The sequence below is a fragment of the Chenopodium quinoa genome, unplaced genomic scaffold (assembly GCF_001683475.1).
Source record: "Chenopodium quinoa cultivar QQ74 unplaced genomic scaffold, ASM168347v1, whole genome shotgun sequence".
Lineage (NCBI taxonomy): Eukaryota > Viridiplantae > Streptophyta > Magnoliopsida > Caryophyllales > Amaranthaceae > Chenopodium > Chenopodium quinoa.
The window spans coordinates 1,038,629-1,060,688 of NW_018742616.1; the positions used below are offsets into that span (position 1 = coordinate 1,038,629).

Sequence of the window (22,060 nt, forward strand, 5' to 3'; positions counted from 1 at the left end):
AAGTGTATCTACCATGATGTCAATGGTAACAGAAAGCCAAGACAAATAGACTATTGATGGTGGTAGTGAAATAAGAAGTAAGTAGGTGAAAAAAGGTTATGAGAAGGGTGGATGTACAAGGGAAGTTAATGAGTGACGTTAGATTTAAGTGAGGATAAATTAGAAAGTTTAAATATGTTTTACAGTTAGATATTTAGTGGAACCTCAAAGTTATCTTGGTAGTTTATATGTACAATTAAAGCTGGGCACGGGCCGGGCTGGCATGCGAGCCGCCCGGCACGGCACGCTTCTCGGCGAGGCACAGCACGGCCCGGGGTGGAGGCCCGACCTGGCACGGTGGCCCGCCGGCGTGCCGTGGGCCGTGCCACGGACAGGAGCTGCACTTTTCGGCACGAGCCCGCCGTGCTAGCCCGGCCAGGCACGCCCTATATATATAAATATATAAATTATATATTTATATATATCTGTTTATTTATATAGTGTAAACATTAAAAAAAAAAAAAAAAGAAGAAAAGCACGGCGGCCCGCAGGCCAACACGAAGGTCGGCACGGCACGAGCCCGCCAGGCACGAGGGTCGTGCCAGGCCGTGGGCTGGCCTTTGAAATTGGCCGGCACGGCACAAAAATCTGGGCACGCCGGCACGCCCGACACGGCACATCGGTGACCGTGGCCCGCCAAGCACGGCCCGCGGCGGCCCGGCCCGGCACGATGCCCAGGTTTATGTACAATGTCAATTTGGTATATGTGGGTAATTTGGTTCATGAAGAGTCATATTACACCAAATTGATGGAAATTACTAAGAGATATACGTTAATGGGTGTTAAAAATTAGGAATCAAATTTGCCAAAAATGGTTATTCAAATTAATACTTGTATTTCTGTACACATGAAATCATCTAGTACACATTTTTTTTTTAATATAAATTAAGGAATTAAATTTGACATGCATCGTAAATTTAGATAAATTCTCTAAAATTTGACATATAACTCTATACAATATAATAATAACTAATAACTAATAAGAGCTAGTTAACAAATTGTCCAGTTATACTCACACGTTATATTTAACCTAATTCGGGTCGTTCAACCCATCCATTAATAATCAAACGCACATTAATATATAAAGCATCAATTTAAGCTAGTAAATTTATCATCCCACTACCTTTGTACTTAAATAAATAAAGAAAAAATATCATAAAAAATATTCCATACCAGACGAATATTGTTGCCGATAGCATAAAAAATTAATGGGTTGTCATGATACAAGCTCATGTTTGATAGCTCAACCTTAATTCAACACATCTAATAAGCAAAGTGTGTATGGTTAGTTGGTTACCCCTTACTAATATTTTGCCTAAATGCGAAATCGGGCCATATAGTCAATCATGTTAAACTTTAGTCTGATATCAACTTTGTTTATAGAACAAGTATATAGTGAAGGGTAAAAGAAAGCAAAACTAAGTGGATATAACTTTGGCTTTAGGGATGACACTAAAATCTCAGACATTGAATCGTTCACATCACTACCATTTGTAGTCTTTCTGTATTAAATAAATCAAATCTGCAATCATGGATAATATCATATGTACTTTTCTTAAAGGTGATCAAAGTTAGCCGAAGTGCTGGCCCAACCTACAAAAGGGTAAAAAGGGTTTGAGCAAAATTTATGGGCCCGAAATTTGGGTTCAACACAACGCAACCCTTTTTTATATTTATTTATTTTTTGCCTTTGGGCAACCTAACGAATATTTTTTTAGTTAAAATTTCTTTATTTGATTCAAATTACTATGTACATATAAATTCCCCATTGTCAAGAGTTATTGATTGGTAAAAGAAAAAACAACAGCATACAAAGTATCACCTTAAACAGTTAAACACCTTGGGTTAAAGGTTCTTCTAATCAGCTGCCAGAAACTGAGAACTCCTTTTCTAATTCAAGTGGTGTATATATACATACAGGGGGTAGGATTACATAATGCACTCTCCTGGGACTAAAACATGGGAGGTGAGAGGCAAGGGTCAATCTCAGGCCGATGCCAAAAACCATGAGGGTGTCATCACTAGGCTATCTTCAATGCCTCATAAAATACAATTCATTAATAGAAAGCGATGTATCAAGCGTATCCTTTACTTTTTACAAAGGGCAGAAACACCAGTCCTATCATCATTCCTCTTTCAAACCAAGTTCCTGACTCCTCCGTTGCCCTACTTCCCAGAGCAGCTGTATGAGAGCCTCACACATTTGTGAAGCATTAGCTTCAGTTGGATCATCATTTGATGATGAATACACCATCCATGCATGGTCCAACTTTCTTTTTGGGTGAACTACCACTGAGCCAGGGACTTCAGCGTCACGACAAGTCACAAGGCCATCACTCTTCTCCCCATACCTGACCTGAAGAAGCTGGGCACATGCAGCCATTGCACCTCCAAGCGGTATCATCACAGGAAGTTTTGCAGCCTGACCTAGTTCTGCATGTGCCACATGAGATAATGTCGCCAGTACAGCAGGGGAGATTTTAGCTTCTGTATGAAATGATACAACAGGCAGTTCCTTGGGTAATGGATATTTCTTCAAAAATTCCCGTCTTTTCTCATATGTCAAGTCTTCTAAAGCTTGCAGATCACCCTTCAAAATAGAGACACAGACAATATTCAGAAGACTTAAAATTTAAGCTTTAAAAAATAAAGTTAAATCACCAACAGTAGATCGACATAACAATCAAGAATATGAAAGAAGTCAGCAGGAAGACAGAGCTCACTGACTCACTCTTGCATCATGTAGTCAACGCAGAAAAAAATAGCTGGATTCCAGCTTAAATTTAATAAATACAGGGAAGAAATCTAATATTCTACACTCAAAAGGAAAACTCAAAATTTCTTACCAAATCCCACATCCTACTAAAACATGCTTTTAGTCCAGTCATCACATGTCTATTTACGCTTTCCCATTTCCATTTGACGTAAAGGCAGCATTTTACTGCTACTTCAATATTTCAGAAGGCATCTACTGGGATTATGTTAATGTTGAATTTGTCAATGTACTCATGCATAAATTCATTAAACAATAAAATTTCATCATATCAACGCAATGGAGAAAGGACGAAAGAAAATAAATCCACAGAAGAAAGCACGAATTCAATGCAAGAGAACATTATAAGAAGAATACCTTAATTACTTTGCAGATCAGAATTTCCATGAGTTTACGTGCATTGACATAATCACCAAGTTGTCCTGGCCTTAGAATATCTGAAGCTATTGGACTACCACCATATGGACTCTGAGCTAATACCAAGCCAGCAACCTTATCCTTCAGATCTGGCCAATACATAGACAAAGAAGCAGCTGCATCTACTCCTCCTTTGCTATGACCCAGCAGCATGACACGCTTATTAGAACCCCAATATATCTCCTCAATGTATTCTTTCAGTACTCTAGCATTTTTCTCAATTGAAGCCTATCATAAACTATATAATTAGCAAAGGTGATGTATAATTCAATGCAATAACTTCAATGGATCAATAACTACCTCACTATGAATCTTGGCAATATGACATGCTAAACCCATCTTTGAGAAGCAGGTTTTTGTGCTGGTAAAATAGAGTGGTCCATGGTTGCTAAAAAGGCCTGCAAACATTAACTGTACTGTTATAAGGAGCAGAAAAAACCCAAAAAGTACTAACCATAAATAACAGACCCCTACCCCGAATCCACAGCCAAAAAAAAAACTGCTTATTAGTGAGAAGAAGTTAAGAACTGCAATAAATATTCTCTCTTCCTTATTGCTATACTGATATACTCAATTGTACAGCTTAGCATATGAAACAGACAAGGATTAGGGGAAGGAGTAGCTAAAGTTTAACCTAAAAACTAACAGAAAACAGGTGAAAGGAGACTCTCATAAGATAAACTAAGCTACACAGGTGATTAATTGTAAAGGGGTGTGTATGAGAATAATGCAAAAATTCAAGGGTGGTGATTTCATATTCCAAAAGATTAATTAGTCTTGGAAAATGAATTTTTGGCATAATGAAGCAAGAATTTAGAAGTTTCTCCTGATGCTCATGGGACGGAGTCATAGGGAAAAAGTTCAGTCATGGACTCAAATGTGATATGACCATCCTATATAGCCTTCATTAAGGATGATTAGACCAAACCCACAGGACAGAGGTAAGGTATGTCCAGCCCAGGCAGCCACAGAATAACAAACGAAGTAACAACCCACCAATTTACACACATCAATGATCCCAGTCTAATAGCCTCCACAAGTCTAAATAAATGGTACCAGGAGAAAAAGTAACCTCAGCCACAAGTCCCACCCAAAACAAGTAAAGTATTCTTTAAGAATGAAAAAAATGTCTGGTACCTGGAACTAACAAATAAATCATTGACTTTGGTAGCCTGTGGACACCATGACTGAGAACAAGGGGAAAAAAATAATCAGAATATGAATTAGTTAAAAAGCACGAGGGGCATCAAAGGCAAATAGAATTGATACCTGATACTGTCAAGAATTTCCATAAATCTCTCGGTTCCATTTTCCACTGGTGGCATATTTGGATCACGTTGAAGCCAACCAATATCATCTGCTGATCCACGAACAGTCCTTCGTGCACGCTCAACTAGCCTATAACATCACATTGGCACAAAATTGAACATGAGAGAAGCATCACTGAAGCCAAATAACACTACAGAGATGAATTGCGAATAATAATTAACAAATATCAAGACGAAAGTTTATCCATGAAGGCTCTCTGACTATAAAGTCAAATGTTCCATTGCTCACCTGGTTAGCATATTCATAAAAGTAACAGCCCAATTAATAACAATTATTAGGGAACACAAAGTAAGAGAAAACACTAGAAGCCCACAGATGGCATTAAAACTAAAATATATTTTCAGTAGTTCTATTTATGAAAGCCTTTTGGTTTGGCTACAAACATGCATAGGCTTAACGGGGCCCATGAGAAGCAAACTAAAGAGATCTAATCTTAAGGAATCATAAGCTGTAGATATGATATGAGAACAATGTCACCACTGTATGAAACTAATCTGATGGAATCATATGCTGGTCCAAATTTGACAAATAACATTCTTTTAATTATTCTTTTTCTCCACTAAGTACCAAACCAAACAAATAATGTCTCAATTTCATGATAGGATATGATAATCGTCGAGGGCCTTGGACCACAGGATTTAGAATATATCTTTCATATAAATCAATAAATAGCAGCTAAATAATCTGGTGAGCTACAGGAACTAAATATCTGCTAGTCACTCCAAGAAAATTTAGGATTATAGGTTTTGATTTCTTCTATGTGCAATAAATCAAAAGTTATCTGCATTTCTGCCACGATCACTTTCAGTTCCCAGTCAAAAAAGCTCACCCTTGAAAGAGGGAAATTCCAGATTGGCTGGTACTCATAGAAGCTGATTGCGCTGAAGCACCAAAATTTTCTGATGATATATTTGCTGCATCTCTTTGAACATCTCCACTTAACTGCAGAGCCCCAGATGAATTAGCTGAAGCAGAAAGTCCAGGGTTGCTTCCATTAGTTTCATTCATATAAAGGTGACCTGGAGAAAGCGATTCCGTTGTTTGCATAGAGATCAAAGGTGCTGTTTCTCGCTCATCTCTAACACCAGCTTCCCTTGTGCTTTGGTCTGCAACAGCATGGAGATACTGTAAGCTAAAATGAAACTTCTTAAAAAAACATAATGGTTGAAGAACTATGTCAAGAAAGCCACAATCATACAGTTTACTATGTTTTGGAAAATAAATTGAATAACAAAGCAAAAATCATGAAACAATTGCTTCTTGCCACTTTGGCAGAGCAATGAGGTTTTTATTCCTGATATCTGTTTACAGTACAATGATGCAGTAACTAATTGATCACCAATGACTACTACCTCCATCCAGAATTGATCACCAATTTGTCCTTACCCTCGTATTTGTGTTTTTACCATAAATTTACAAAATACCCAATATAATAGCAGGTTCCTTCTCATCCTCTACCCACCATACAAATTTATTTTTCAAAAAATACTGGCACAGCTTGGGAGTAGCAAATTGTAATTTTTATGTTTTTAATATTTCTGGAAAAAGGGAGTGGATTGGCTAACAAAACTATAAAAGTACAATGGCCAATGAAGTGGTTAAACTTTGGGAAGAACATTACGGGTGCTTGTTAAAGTTTAGTTCAAAATTGAGTATAAGTGAAAGCTAATTATTTTCTACTTTGTATTATGTAGCTAGTCAACATATAAACACAAAGTATTAAAAGAAGGTGGCCAAGAGAGTAGAGTATTAACACTGAATTTCCATTTTGGGAAACAAAAAAAAAATTAATAATAAAAGACTTAGAAATCCTGTTAACTCAGATAAAAATACATAATGAAGTTCCAGCCAAGGCCTCTATCACTTAATTGACTAATGAGTAGCCTATAATAGCAATTTAGACTTCAACGCTTTCCCATGGATCATCCTCATTCAACACCTTTAGCCCCAAGCTCTGAATGAGAAACATACCTACAGGCATAAGACCATGCTAAATGCAACAACACCAATGACCATATAAAGAAGAATTGACCCTCCAGAATAGAAACTCACCTGAAAAATCTGGGAAACAACTAGTTATGTATGAAGTTGTTTCAGCAATAAAAGAAGCAGCATCATTGAGAGCTGGCACAGATGTAAATAGCTGTGGGATGAGACTTCCATTCCCAACATTGTTATTTCGTGCCTATGAAATGAGTAACCAGTTCAGGAATTCAAGAAGTTGGCCCAAAAAAAAAAAATGTTGTAAGACTTCTCTTTCACGGGGAAAGGAAGGTTACAGAAAATTGAGAACAATACTAAGATACTTAAATACAATACTACCAAAATTCTTGACATAATATATTGTTTCTCTAAAATGCTTGGCCTAGACCCATCTTCTTACATTCTTAACAAATTCTTATCCAGACAAAAGGCAAAAACGTTTGAGAGAGAAGCTATAATAAATGGAAGAAACGACAGTACCCCCCCAAAAAAGTAACGATAGGGCTCCCAATACTGCAATTATAAACACACCCATAAAACTACCAACTACTAAAAACTAAGGGAAAAAATGCAATAATATAATCTTTTATATAAACGATCATATAGAATGAAATTTTCAAATTACCATCACAGCTGAACTTGATTCACCAATTCTGGAAGTCCTGGTGTCCATAAATCAAGCAATAAATCCTAACAAGTATATACAAGAGTACTGAGTGTCAAAAAAAATTTGAACTAAATAACTCGCACAATTAGAATTGGTACATAAAAAAAATGCCGAAATTGAATACAAATATAAAAAATAAATGAAAACAGTACTTTAAAGTTTTAACTTGTTCAACCAACAGCAAGACCTATCATAAAATATACATTGGTGTTGTTTTCATGATTTAGTTATCAACCAATATATAATTCAATACTAAGAACCCTTAAATCTCTTTCTTCCCAAATAGTATTAAAGAGACGGGATCAAAGAGATTGGTCGGTCCATGACATATTGCATTGGATAGTTGTCATAGTTCAGTATAAGGCTGTAAATTAAGGAAATCTTAATAAGCTATTGAGTAATATATATCACCATATCTCTTTTGTTTCATTAATTTTTACTACAATTCATACCTATACCTCCAAATGGTAATAACAATTTTGATAGCTCGTATATACATCAACATTGAAATTCACACATAACATTCAATGTAAAACAGTACAAAAACACCAGTTAATATTTCCTTAATTCACATTCAATCAGAAGTCCCAACGAAATTATAATACTCAAAATTCCACAAATCAAACAAAAACTCAGAAACAATTGTTAATCTTCAACATCACAATTATAAAGACAGCTAAAAGTCATATTATTAGCTAACATAATCATACAAATACAAATCATAGCAATTTTAATCACTAATTTCATCAACAATTACAAACCTTCAATCCAATCATATAATAACAAAACAATTTCCAAATTGCAACACCAAAAAAGCAATTAACATAAAAATCAACATATTATGAACTTACGGAAACGTTGATCAATTTGGGGAAAAAATCGCGGTTCAAATAATAAACCTAGATTTCAGGATAATATATTTTAATTAAAAAAAAAAAAAAAAAAAAGTGCACCGCTTACCCCAAAAATACAGGAAAAATGAAATGTGAAAAATTGAGAGAAACGCAAGTGAAAATTAAAGAATAAGATTCTGGAAAAATCTGGAGGACTTTTGGTGGGAAAATTGCAACTGCCAGTGACACGCAACGTTACCAATGATACGGCACCGTTCGTTGAGCCAATCCCGTTGCTTTTTCTTGTGCTTGGTCGGTTCATGGATGTGCGGGTCGGATTTGGTAAAGTCGAGTCTATTTTAAACAAGTTTTGTGCCTATGCAAATGCACATATTCATAATGGTAAGCTTTATTAACAATGATTTATGCAACTTTTTTTTCTATTTTAAATTTGTTTATTGTATACCCTTAAAATTCTTCAATGTTACATAAATATTTTTTATAGAATTGTGCCAAGTGTCTTATTTGGTGATTATTTTAGCACTAACTCCGTTTTTTTAGTTGACATATATGTTTTTTGAAAAGTTTTTTTTTTAATACATTTTTATTTTGGGTAAGCTTTGTAATGAAAATGACAAAGTTACCCTTATTTCTCCTTTCTTTCCTCCCCCACAATAGACCAGTCTCTCTCCTCCATAACCCACTCACTCTCTCCCCTCCATAACTCACTCACTCACTCTCTCTCCTCTCTCCTCTCTAACAGCCATCACCATGGCTAAACATCTCAATCTCTCTGACTCTCTCTCCTCTCCTGCTCTCTGCCCCTTGAAGACTAGCTCAACCACCCTCGTTACAATCATCGTCGTAAGAGAAACCACCACCGTCACTCTAATCGTATATCGCACGAGGATAACCTAGTCAGGTACTATTCATATATTAGGGCCTTAGGGGTACTGTGCAAGTGGCCTTAAATAAGATATTAAGAATATTCTTTTTTTTTTTTTTTTGTGGTGCAATATTAAGAATATTCTTTTCATAGGTTTAAAATTATTTTGTAGGTACAATATATCTACAAGTAGTATTTTGACTATTTTCTGATGAAATACATGCCAAAGAAACAACCAAAAAAAACTAAAGTAATAAAATCAAAGAACATCATCATATTGATATAATGTGGAAACTTAGGTGAATCTCGGTTGTGTGAACATTGGTTGTGTATCCATCATCAACAACCAATGTTCAAACCAATGATGATGATGATGATGATGATGATGATGCGCCATTGGTTGTGTGAACATTGGTTGTTGATGATGATGATGGTGTGTGAACGTTGGTTGTTGTTAATGATAATGATGTCCATGGTGATGATGATGATGGGGACGGTGGCCGGTATCTTGTTGCCGTTGTTGTCCATTGCGGTGATGGTGATGGCGGTGATGGTGATGGTGATGGTCGTGGTGGCTGTCTTCGTCTACGAGGATGTTCGGGATGCCACACAGGAGAAAGTTGCTCGGACGTACAGGCCTTGCAGCTGCCTTAGTTTTCGAACCTTGGTTTGCCTTTGCATGGGAATCTTCATCAGAAGATGGATTTTTCTTCTTTTTGCTATTGAGAGATTTCTTTCGTTTAGGAGCAAACCCTAATGCTGCCATAATACCATGAATAACATCTTTACACTTAGCCATTGCTTGCTAATTTAGAGCACCAAAGAATTGAATTACGAGTAATTAACTACAAAGCACAAAGGATTGTATATAAGTATATAACGCAATTATTATGGTAAACTCTAGCCAAGGACCCCTATATATATATATATATATATATATATATATTTAAAGGACCCAATTATATACTTTCTCCGTTCCTTTTTTATTGCATCATAGGGGTTTTTGAGGCAAAATTTGCTAATGGGAAAAAGTAAGAGAAAGAAATGTAAAAATACAAAATCAATGTAAAGATAAAATAAAAGGTAATTGTGAAAAAGTAAGGGTATGTTGGATATTTGCAGGGTGAGCATAGATATTTTTTGTCCTAAAATGGAAGTGATGCAATATTTGTGAAAATTCCCTAAAAGGCAATATTAAAAGAACGGAAAAATTACCTAATTTGTCTTGAAGTAGGACTTGTGAATATGATAATATTTAAATAATATTTGATATTATCATATCACCAAAAGTTATCCTCAGAAAACGATGTTACATATTACCAAAAGTTATTTTCAGAAATAAAAATAATTATTTTGTAAATAAATTATTATGACGGATTTCCAAATATAGTTAGAACTATCCGTACATAATAACCCTAGTTAGTACTAGTTCCAAACGCAAGGAGAACAAATCTATTAATTTTGATCAATGGGAATAATAAAATCTATGAAATTAAAGTCCTTTCCTAGATTAAATCAGATCTAGTAGTTTCTGCTTAAACTACATGCCAAAGCAACAAACAAAAAAAAAGAAAATAAAGAAGAAAATAATTCTCCCAACATTTATTTTGTAGTAACACATAAAAATGTGTTGTTATTTCAAAGGCTACGAAGGAGAATGCCTTCAAAAGTAATCCCAGGTCCAAATGCTAAGGCAAGTCCCCATTCTTCTCCACCATTTTCTTTGTTCTTCAACTCATCCCTCATGTACTCCATCACGTAGAATATAGTGTTGCTACTAACATTTCCGTAATCCATTAACGCTCTTCTACTACAGTTCAGCTTATCTCCAGTCAGTTTGAGAGTATTTTCCACTCTATTAAGAATCGCCGGACCACCAGGATGGACTGCCCAAAACAACTCATTATAATCTTTCAATCCTTCCTTGCTCATAAGCTTCTTGCAAAACTCTTCGATGTTGTCCTCGATTTTGTGGGGTAAGTCCCTACCTAGCTTAAAGTTGATGCCTTCTTCTGTAAGGCAGCCATCGATCACGTTATGGGTCCCAGGCAAGAACTGTTGGACCGCGTAGTTGAGCTCCATAAATGGGCTTTCCCGGCTCAAATCTGGATTTGACCCGATTACTACAGCAGCTGCTCCGTCTCCAAAAAGGGCAGCCCCAACAAGGTCGTAGGGGCGGTCCTTGTTTGGGGGACGGAAGCCCAGAATGGTGGTTTCAGAGGTGGTCAAGAGTACTCTGCTACCTGGGTTGTTCTCTGCTATGTCCTTGGCAACTCGCAAACCCGTCACCCCACCATAACAGCCCAAGAAGTAAAGCATCACCCGGCCCACATCAGGCCTAAGCCCGAGCTCGGCAGAAAGGTACAAGTCACCCCCAGGTAATCTTATCTCACTGGAGGAGACATAAACAATATGGGTTATGTCTTGGGCTGGCCTGCCCCATTCCTTAATGCAAGCAATGCTGGCTTCAAGAGCCATTTCTACCACTGCTGGGTTTGCTATCTCTAACTTTTGCCTGATTGTTGGTGTTCCCTCAGTTGCAAGTTCTGGGTGACTATCAAGAATCTCTTTCGACATCACCGTGTATCTTGTCTTCACTGTTGTTGTCTTGCCTAATCAAACCAAAAACAAATGGAAAATAATTAAACAAAATCAGCAAACAATAAATTAGTACAGAAAAACACTGGATAAACAATTAACAAGTAAGAATTTAAGAGTGATTATCTAAATTTTACTTACATAATCGCTCCAATTTCTCCTTCACGACCAAATCGTGGCAATTGGTGTCGCGGATGTAACCTTCAACCAGATGTTCCTGGGGAATGAGTTGCTTGGGGAAAGCCTTACTGATAGCGAGCACAGTTGCCTTGCCTAGAGTGGCTGTGCGATCACTTGAAGCACCATTACCATTGGTTTTCAACATCATTACAATTTACAAGTCCTTTTCCAGATGGATCTTGTAAATTTGGTGCTTTGTGGGATATATTTAGAAGTTTTGACTAGGGTGCTTATAAATGGGGAGATCAGCTTTAGTCTTGGAAGAAAGTAGGTGAACAGGAAGTGCATGAAAAGAAAAATAATGCATTATTTAAGTCACCTTCTGTTTGGTTCACAACATTTAGCATCTTGGGACAAAATGGTGTGAAAAGATTTTCTATAAGAGAAACAATCTTTTTCATTTCCTTATCTCTGCTGGTAAGGGGCAAAGATGTAACCTGATTCTAACTTAAATTTTTCTTCTAATCCTGCCTTCTGTTGTAGCACAAAAGGTTAATATTTTGAAACTATGTAAAATGCATAGTAGTCATATTTCCAACAAACCCCACACATTCAATACTTCATCTGTTCCCAACAAACACAGAATTTAGGAAAACGTTATCAAAGAAAATTACGTATATATACCACACAATTGCTTACAGTAACTGAAATACAAATAAGTTCTTAATAATACCAGGCTTACTCAGAAAAGGATGGAGATATTTTAAAACATATTTCTGATATATACACTCCAACCTTTCCAAGAGACCAAGACAGACGAAACAATTGAACGATCATGGCACCCTGTTCGCAAGCAGCAAATTAAGAATACAAACAGTAATATTTACTGTAAATGAAAGGTTTTATCATCACCTCTACTTCATTCTAAGCGGATATGAAAAAGTTTTTTTGTTGGGGGTTGGTTGTTTAAGAAAAAAGAACTAAGAAGTACCAAATGAAAGCTTGTACTACTTTTCATAAATTCAACTGACCACCATGTTTACTCATTTCTTCTTCAGCACCAAAATGATTGACATGTAACATTTCACTATCTTGAAGGCTTCCTGTAATAATACCTGTACAGAGAAGCCAGAGGGAAAAGGAATTCATAATTCAAGTTCAGGTAAAAGCACAACTGGCTACAGGAAAAAAATATATATGAGAATAACCGGAGACTTACACATAAATCTTGATGCCGTATATGGAGGAATATTTTCGCAGAAGACGCTCAGTAGAGTACCAAATTGCTCGATCTGATCCATCTTGATACCTGACACGTGGCATGTGGATAGAGGCTGCTCAAGTAATTTACGTAAGAAAATGTAGTTAGTCACAGATTATCGCAGAAAATAATCAGGATTTCAAGTGGACTCGGAACCAAAGGCTGAAAGACAGACTAAACATCGTACAGAAACGAGTCTGTGCCATTCCTCCAAAAAAGAAAAAAAAGTGTCTTTGCCAAGGCTCGTCATGGAAATAAATATAATTGGAAAAAAAAAAAAAAAAGTTCCTGCAAGGAGAATGATCAGATTGAAATGACAAACACTATGAATCTGAACAACGAAAGGCAATCAGTTACAAATGTGAGCAGAATCGATAAACCAGTGGCTTTCTAGTCAAGAGCCAGTTAGTTCTAGGACTTAACGGAAATAAGAAGGTAACAACATATCCAACACAATCTTCAGCTAGTTTTTAGACAATGAAATCAATATATATTATTCAGCAGCAGGGTCATGATGTCATCTAAGTGGTGGTGATATTAGGAAGACAGTAAAAAAGCAGGGTAGATTATGACTACAGTTTCTATAGGACAAAGATCTACACTGTTGACAGTACACGTGATAATTAATGCACTAAGACAAGTATTCAACCGTTCAAATCTTTTAACTTCAAGATAAGATCATTGTCATCATATTATAACATCAATGATAAATGCAGTTTCAAGTTTTGATCAACACAACTGCACCACTGATCCAAGAACCCCTAACAACTCCAACAGGTTGGAATATATATTACCAGATTTTTGGGCAGCAGCAGATGATGCTTTGGATAAGCAAAGTTCCAAATCACTTGTAGAGATACTGCTGCGTGGAATTTTATGCCTGGGATTGTACGACTGAACCACAGCTAAGGCAACCCACCAAGGCATCCCACCATCTTTGAGCCGCTCGCTTTCAGCATCTGCATGCCACCAAGATGTTATATCACTAACATAGCAATACAGTTGTTTATCATTGTAAACCACCAAACGATGTGCCAAAAAGTATGGCCACAAAGTCTTCGAAGCCATATACAGTGATGAAATACTCAGATTCCTATAGCTCACGTAGAAGGCTAATCAACTAAAGTTGCTATATAGCAAGCACTCAGATCTCAGATGAAAGTGCTGATTGTACCAGAAAGAGACCAAAAAACAGATCTCAGGCAAATCAACTAAAGTTGCTATATAACAAGCACTCAGATCTCAGATGAAAGTGCTGATTGTACCAGAAAGAGACCAAAAAACAGACAAGTTGACCATCCTATAGTGACCCAGCAGTCAGCAAAGATAAGTTTGGTAGGATTGAGATTATGAAAGCTGACAGAATGTTCAGTTCTATAACCAAGAAAAAAAAAAAAAAAAAGAAAAAAAAATATGGGATGCAATTCTTTGATTCATAAACTAAAAATGACTACCATAAAATTAAACAAATAGTGACAATAAATTTATCATTAATTAATAACTCTCACACAAAAAAATTTCCAATTGAGAATTCAAGTGCACCTTTGCAAGTCGATAAATAAAAAAAAGACGAAGAAAGATAAGTGAATCGATGTTGGTCAATGCACCTTTTGTTCAAGCTTTAATTCACAATAAAACTATTTGTTTTCAAGTTTCTTGTGCATTACAACTTTGAGAAAGGAACTAAAAGCAAAAAGAGTGAGTTTTTAGGATACCATCAGAAAGAATTTGAGTATTGGACCATTTTAAGAGCCAACGATAAAAGAAAAGTTCAAAGTTAAACGCATACGAAACTGAACATGAAAACTTACCATCTACTTGTATTAGATGAAGATCTCTAAGATGAAGGTCCCCACATTCAGATGCACGCTCATATGCCTCTGGAATTTTACTGGAGAGTCTGGCCAATGCATCAAACATGCCACCACGGCCCCAAGTTCCAGAGTTATCAACACAGCTGATAGACAGAAAAATTTATTTCTGATAGAGATCATCGTACTGATACCAAAAATTGCAGTACAGAATTCAATAAACAGTCAAACAAAGCATACATAAATTTTGCAATAATGCCAACTATCGACTTTTGGTTACAGATTCACAAAATACCTAATTTCTTAGGAATATTCCAAGCATACTAACATCTATGAAAAAGAGAGCTTGCAAGAATGAAAAAGTTTCCAAACAAAATTTCAACTTTCAAATAAGTGACACCATCTTTTACATCTTGGGCGTGTGCATAAGACCTCTGGAGAGCCCAATAAAAGTTAAGAATTCTGAGCAAGCAGATGGACAGAAAAAAGCACAAACGGCACAATGTTATTGTGATATTAAAACATCCCTAGAGAAAACTAGGAAATACTGTAAGAATTTCTATACACACTACAGGATGAAGTAGGACATACAGTGTCAGCAGCCATGAGATTCAAACCTACTCCACCAGCTCTTGTAGATATCAAAAAGACAAAAGCACCTAGTTCACTGGATACTGAGTTCGCATTCCCAGGGGTTGATAGATTGCTGAAATTTCTTATTGCAGCAAAACGCTCTTCTGCTCAAACTGACCCATCAAGGGCGCTCATAAGAGTAATGACGTAACTCCAAATAATCCTAAACATCCAGGAAAAGTATTCTCAATTAATTAACCAATCTACATAAACATAATTATGCTTTCTCACAGTCCTCAAGTGAAAAATAAAGGAAGAAACCTGTAAAATATCAAGGGTCTGGGTCATCTGAGCAAACAAAAGAACACGGTGTCCAGATTCGTGCAGCTTTTGAAGAAGTTGATCCAAAATCATAAGTTTACCACTAGCCTGAAACAGAGTAAAACCAAATATTTTCTTATCAATATGTTTGCTCCATATAATAATGGAAATAATAGCATTTACATACATTATCCTATGCAAACCAAAAAAAAAAGCCAATTAAAACCGAGACAAAACAAAGATACCACCATGAACACCAAAAAAACTTGTCCAGTGTAGAATCTTCTGTTGCACCAAACTTCTTCTTCCCCAACCCCCCCCCCCCCACCAAAAGAAAAGAAAATCCATGCAAGCGCAATATCATGCAAAAAAAATCACCTGAACAAGGTGTTCACCCTCTTCATACGGTTCAGGTTCAATACCAGGGAAGAGATAAGGGTGACTACATGCCTTTCGTAGCTGGACTACCTGAACAAACACAACATGTACAAATATTAAATCTCCAACAACAAAGACAGTCGATATTAAAACAGTAGCTGGCCAAGTCCAAAAGTGCTCCTAAACAATGTCAATTAACAGAAAAGTTTAGTTATGTTAATCATGTTAAATTATAGAGAATTTTTCTAGCAAAATCTATTTTCATCTTGAGGAAATTGAACCATATTAAAATTAAAAAGTGTCTCATTTTAGCGTGATCAGATAGATATATGTTGGGTGATCAAAAGGAACAATGGATAAGGATTCCAAGCAAGATTAATAACAAATCCCAATGCAAAAGGATACAAAGATCATGATCCTCAAACTCTTGGATTGGGGATTATTTTTCAGTTCTTATTACAAGCTGCACATATATTTCCTCAGAAAGGATAGCATAATGGCTCAGAGATTGTCTTTGTTTTTATTACAGACCGCATAAAGGACATCTATCCGGAATTCGGGACATAATGTAGCAACATAATTTACCACTAACAAGGCGATCAACTGTCAAAACAATATGATCAGTACTTCAGTCTCAAGAGTATAGTCGCAGAGATGACTTACAACATTCTGCAATGATGGGACATTCGATGTTGCAGAAGACAAAGCGAGAAGTCTAGGGAGCTCTTTCCTTAAAATTGATGTATAAACACTCTTCTGCAAGGCTACTAGTGGTACCATCCTGTAGAATTGCAAAATAGAAGATTCTTTTATGTCATATAATTTAATTTAGCTACCTTAGGTTAATCTTACAAAATTTGCAGATGAATAACAAACAAGAAAAAATAAATAAATAAAGCAGTAAGTGGTAATAGAAGACCAACAGTGTAATCTCAGTAAGAGGAGGCAACACAAGAGTTCCACATTCAACAAGCTTAGATTTTGTCCTGCGAAGCATAAACGCTCCCAGCAAGCACTTCAAAGTGCTAAGCTGCTCCTTAACTGCGGCACCATCATGGCCTGATGAGGAAATTTCAAGTAAAAAACGAAGCAATATAGAAAGCACTCGGTCAAATCAGCTGTTCACTGTAAAAATTTTAAACAGTTCTTAAATTATAAGCAAATAGACTTAACTCGCTTGAATGGTTCTTGAAAGGTATTCATAAATACTTATATAGACAAATGCAAGTCAGCAGATGTGTGCTCAAAGCAATTAGCAATTCATTCGACCAAGAAAAGTAAAGGATGATAATATTATGTTTTCTTCCGATTTTATTCACTAGGAACCTCTTTCTCCTTTTTCGAGGTCAACTACGCAAGGAAAAAAAAAATTAAAGTGCGGTACAAAGTGCATCAAAGTTCAGAACTAGAGACAGGAATCATGTACACTAAATTTCTGCTCATAGTTTGACACAGTTAGACAATGGCCAATTTTCATTCAAACCTGCTAACAAACAATACAAAATCAAACAAAAGAGGAGACTCATTTTCTGGGAACATCTAATAAATAGAAATTTTAAGCCATCATTTCCTTGCCTCATAGACTATTTTGGTACACTCCTTGCCAAGATGCACAAGCATAGACATAACAAGAGTAAATGAGACGCAAGAACTGCAGCCTACAAGCCATGTCCATTTGCAAGCAGTAGGAAGCAAAATGAAAATAGAGGCTGAGTGAAATACCCCATTTATTCAGGTCAATGGCATGTAAATCAATCACAGGGTCATTCAGCCATATGAGCACACTGGTTAAAACCTCTACCTCTAAGATACACTCTTGACTTATGTTTGACACACACTACATTCCGTAGACAAACATCCATTAGTAACTATCAATCTCTTGCCAATTCTAATAAAAAAACACTAAACAAATATAACAAAGACACTAAAGCCTAAGACCATGTTGTCGTTGCTCAATCATTTGCTTTGCTAACAGCTAACTTTTATCTAGCTGCTCATACATTAAAATGACGAAGATACAATATGTAGGGTAACACTTAAATGCTAGATAGAAGATAGAGCAGCCTGCCAACTAGTCAGTAGTCACTGTCAGTCATCAACATTACAGAGTTTATAAACTGACCAACACAGCCATGTTCTCATAAAAATAAAAAATAAAAACTATAATTATCAATGCACACATTCTCCAAAAAGTCTCAATAGCCTTTTTTTTTTTTTTTTTTTTTTTTTGAGGGGGGTGGGGAGGTGAGGGATCCCCAGAAAACTTAAACATTGTGCATGCAGAAAAGAGGAAATATACATTCAATAGTAAGATGGTTAGAATAGCTAGAAAAGTTTACTTAAAAAAACTTGAAAACAATTCTATATCCTCAAATAGAGTTAGCAGCCAACTGACTAAGCAATGTAAGATTGTGAGGAAAGAATACCAGCAGAAGCATCTCCTACAGCCTTAAATGTGTGAAGAAACTGCTCCAATGTTCCAAAAACAGATGGCATACAAAAATGCATCAATGCCCAAAGTTCAGTAAGGTTGTTTTGGATGGGTGTGCCTGTCATCAGCAAACGTCGTGGCATTACATATTGCTCTTTGAGCACGCCATACAGAACCTGGGGATGAGGCACTTTAAAATTTCATAAAATGCAAAATAGCTTAGTATTCAGTATTTAACACACTTTATTTACATTCCTATTGGAGGCATTTACCAAGAAAGGGATAATCTTTTAGCTTGCAATAGGAATATTATAGAATCCACATTCATCACAAAAATAGGGAGGAGGGTTGAGAGTTTTAATTTTATTTTTTACAGCATTCCAAGTACTTCCTCGGTTTTTATTCTATTTCTACCTAATTCATTTTAGGATGTTTTGAATTAGTTCCATCATTTCCTTTTTTGGAATGCTGAAATTCTTCAAATGACAACACTACTTATCCCAAATTTCACATAAAATTGTTTGTCTTTTGAAAGTAAGATTCAGTCTCTCTCCTACACTTTGGCACCCAAAGAAAAAATTGAAAGACAACATGTTCCACAAAGTGAGGACAAGCCATTATATATTTGAAAGTTCCAACATACAAAGCAGTTATTTATTTTCAACAATTAGGAAAGAGCATGAGGTGTCCAACTTACACTTGAAGAATTTTTAAGCCTTTGAGCTTCGTCAATCACAGTGTAATGCCATTGAAATTGTGAAAGGAAGTCTTGATCAATCAGCGCAATGTCATATGTCGTCAAAAGGACATCGAAATGTAATGAAGGCACCTGCAATCCATTCAAAATCCAAATTCAACTACCATAACAAATATAAGTGTATATTGCATTAAAAAACAAAGTTGTAGCAGCAATTCACGTGTAATCAAAAGCCATATCATAATTAAAACATACATTAGTAGATGAAGATTGTGCTTGAACATGTTCATACATTGTCCTCCTCAGCATACGCCTGTGCTCTTTATCACCAACATAACTGAGAACCCTCAACTTAGGAGCAAATTTCTCTATTTCTGACACCCAACCATCTATCACACTTAAGGGGCACAAGACCACTGCATAAATTATAAAGACATTTGAATCAGCTAAGAAAATAAAAAAGATAAGTAATGTTGTATGATCCAAAAGATCAAAAGATGTTGACTCACAGAATGGGCCGGGCAATCTTTTACAGAACTTCAGGTAGCCCAGAAAAGTGATGGCTTGCAAAGTTTTTCCCAATCCCATCTGCCAATATTTCAGTCCAGCGCAATAAAAACAGAACCAAGGACAAAATCAAATGTATTAATATTCTTCAAGATGCTTTGCATCATGGTGATGCCTATGTTCTACTTTCATTGTCATTACGCTTATAAAATAAACATGTAGCAAAATGACATTTGAGTATTTGACATATAGCTGCAGGGTTCCTGAAGGTATCATACCTCATCTCCTGCAAATACACGAGCATATAAATGTAAGTAGAGAGAAAAAAGTAATGATCAAACCTCTTTGTTGTCAGGCATTTTAACACAAAGCAACAGTTACTATAAACTGCTATCAATCTGAAAGAACAAATAATTCAAACTTATGAATATTTAGTACATAAATTATGATCATTTACTTAAAAAAGTTCAAAAGTTATAAACATCATATAATTTCAAAATCTATAGTTCAAATATAACAGACATATAACCCTTTTATTAATTCAGCAATGAAACTCATTAACGTATGGTTCAAAAACAATGAACATATCCGATATTTGTTAATTATAGTAGAACAATTTGTTCATTCAAAACCGGGATATACCATCCAGAGCGCAGGTAATAAGTGGTACGGAGTATGCATTAAGGCATTAGAGTACCTATTACTCTATTAGTTTGAGTATACTAGTCCAAAAAAAAGTTTTTAGGAACCCCTATAAATATCACTTTTTCGAAACATCTTATATCAAAAGTTTGCTGAACAACTACCTATTAGTACAAATTTTGCTAGCATAACACCTCCATCAATCTAAGTAATAATCTAATTCAACGATCAATTAATCATCATAGAGCTCTAAACTAACTACTGAGCATAATGATCATCCTCATTTCTCCACAAAATGCAATAAAATTAGGGTTGTATACTCAAATTAATCCCACTTAGCTTCAACAAAGTACACAACTTTAATCAAACAAAAAAACCAACCTAGATTTTCGAATTTTTATTTCCTCATAATTTAACATCAATTAATATTTAATACGCACAAAAATTAAAAAAAAAAATCAATGAAAAAAAGAGAGAGAATTGTCGAACGAAGATTACCGAGAATAACATTGACGCCGGTAAGATAACGGCGAATAAGCCATGAAACGCCGTCAATTTGGTGAGGTTTAAGGGTGGCCGTCACTCCGATATCGTCGCAGTTGAACGGCGCCGGAGAATCATCGGCGGCCGTTATAGTCTTCGCCGCCGCTTTCAGGCGTTGTTCGTACGACATAGTCATTTTCTCTCTCCTCTGAAGTTGAGCAGAAGTTAACCGTCAATGGTAGTGAAGGTGGAAGGAGGATAGTTTCGCGAGAAAGTTGTATTTTTTCAGAATAAAGGGAAGACTTGTTGTTGAAAGATGGTAGTGCTGATGTTTGTGTTTGCCACGTTGTTTGCTGTTGCGGCAGGTTTTTTACTCCCACAAACTTGGAGAACTGTTGGCTTGTTTGATATCGTTTTTAGTAATGATAATTGAGGACTTTTTTTTTTTTTTTTTTACAGTCACAAAACAGACCTATGGCAGGTTATTCGATCTAAAACTACTCTTGCTTGAATAGTTAGCCTATAAGCATCCTTCATGGCCTGTCCAGAGGTAAAACAATAAAATACAGCAATAAAAACGACTACCCTTATTCCGAACATCTTAAAGGAGAGTTTGCTGAGATTGACAATATATTCGTTATTATTTTCGCTATTAATAAAAATATGGTTATTGCCCTTAATTTTTCAAACTACGCTCATATTGTGTAGATTTATTAACTTTAAATTTATTTTTTTAGAGTGAGAGATAGCTCAAAGTGGTTACAGCTCCCTCTCGATTCCAGGGTATCCTGAAATCAATTTTCATCTCCACCCTTGTGGCTCTCTAAACACCAAAAAAATATTAACTTTAAAATTTTTAAATGACAAATCAATTTCAAATAAGGACGGTTGGATATAGTATAATTTCCAAAAAAAATAATGAATGCCTAGTAAGGTGCGAGTGAGGAGAGTGGTGGCTTGGTGGTAGAGAATAGAGTTTTACTTGATTTAAAATCAACATTGTTAGTTTTGTTACCAATAGACCATTAGTTTTTAGAATTGTGCGTGTACAAACACACAAAATTACAAAGTAAAAAAGTCTATAAATGTAATTTGGTTAAAAAAAACTTTAAAAATTTGTGTGGTTGATTAACTGTCAATATTATTACAAGTGTAACTAGTTTCTAAACATATAACAAATTTAAAATCATAGAAGCGTGTAATTATTTAAGGGTAACGAAAATCTAAATATGCATCATACACTTATATTCAAAATAAATAGTTCAAAACTTCAAACTAAGAATCACAATTGAATTATTGAATATGCCATAC

General features: G+C 35.7%; 2 protein-coding genes and 1 pseudogene across 4 annotated transcripts; all 3 read right to left on the reverse strand.

The window, feature by feature from the left end:
- Nucleotides 1-1,800: 1,800 nt before the first annotated feature.
- On the reverse strand, nt 1,801-8,482 carry LOC110721491. 3 transcript variants are annotated; one of them, XM_021900650.1, is made up of 9 exons: nt 8,169-8,482; nt 7,167-7,231; nt 6,611-6,743; nt 5,388-5,664; nt 4,499-4,627; nt 4,367-4,416; nt 3,530-3,627; nt 3,170-3,457; nt 1,801-2,629 (listed from the first exon to the last, which is right to left on the reverse strand). In XM_021900650.1, the coding sequence occupies exons 2-9, from the start codon at nt 7,212-7,214 to the stop codon at nt 2,165-2,167; spliced, it is 1,488 nt and encodes a 495-aa protein (XP_021756342.1). In that variant the 5' UTR covers nt 7,215-7,231; nt 8,169-8,482; the 3' UTR covers nt 1,801-2,164. The 3 variants fall into 3 exon arrangements, with proteins under 3 accessions (XP_021756342.1, XP_021756343.1, XP_021756344.1); XM_021900651.1 differs by lacking the exon at nt 8,169-8,482 and adding an exon at nt 8,060-8,151; XM_021900652.1 differs by lacking the exons at nt 6,611-6,743; nt 8,169-8,482.
- A 1,874-nt stretch (nt 8,483-10,356) lies between these two features.
- LOC110721492 (type III polyketide synthase A-like) lies at nt 10,357-11,880 on the reverse strand. The gene is made up of 2 exons (XM_021900653.1): nt 11,667-11,880; nt 10,357-11,539 (listed from the first exon to the last, which is right to left on the reverse strand). Exons 1-2 carry the CDS (start codon nt 11,851-11,853, stop codon nt 10,566-10,568), a joined length of 1,161 nt encoding a protein of 386 aa, XP_021756345.1. The 5' UTR covers nt 11,854-11,880; the 3' UTR covers nt 10,357-10,565.
- A 778-nt stretch (nt 11,881-12,658) lies between these two features.
- On the reverse strand, nt 12,659-21,350 carry LOC110721272 (annotated as a pseudogene).
- Nucleotides 21,351-22,060: the final 710 nt, after the last annotated feature.

Excerpts from the sequence above, each read along its gene's own strand:
- LOC110721491 (XM_021900650.1), bottom strand. The coding sequence starts at position 7,214 with ATGGACACCAGGACTTCCAGAATTGGTGAATCAAGTTCAGCTGTGATG. Across the intron at positions 4,417-4,498 it reads GAAATTCTTGACAGTATCAG|TCATGGTGTCCACAGGCTAC; the intron begins GTATCAATTCTA and ends CCTTGTTCTCAG. Across the intron at positions 3,628-4,366 it reads GATTTATTTGTTAGTTCCAG|GCCTTTTTAGCAACCATGGA; the intron begins GTACCAGACATT and ends TAATGTTTGCAG.
- LOC110721492 (XM_021900653.1), bottom strand. The coding sequence starts at position 11,853 with ATGATGTTGAAAACCAATGGTAATGGTGCTTCAAGTGATCGCACAGCC. Across the intron at positions 11,540-11,666 it reads GGAGAAATTGGAGCGATTAT|GCAAGACAACAACAGTGAAG; the intron begins GTAAGTAAAATT and ends TGGTTTGATTAG.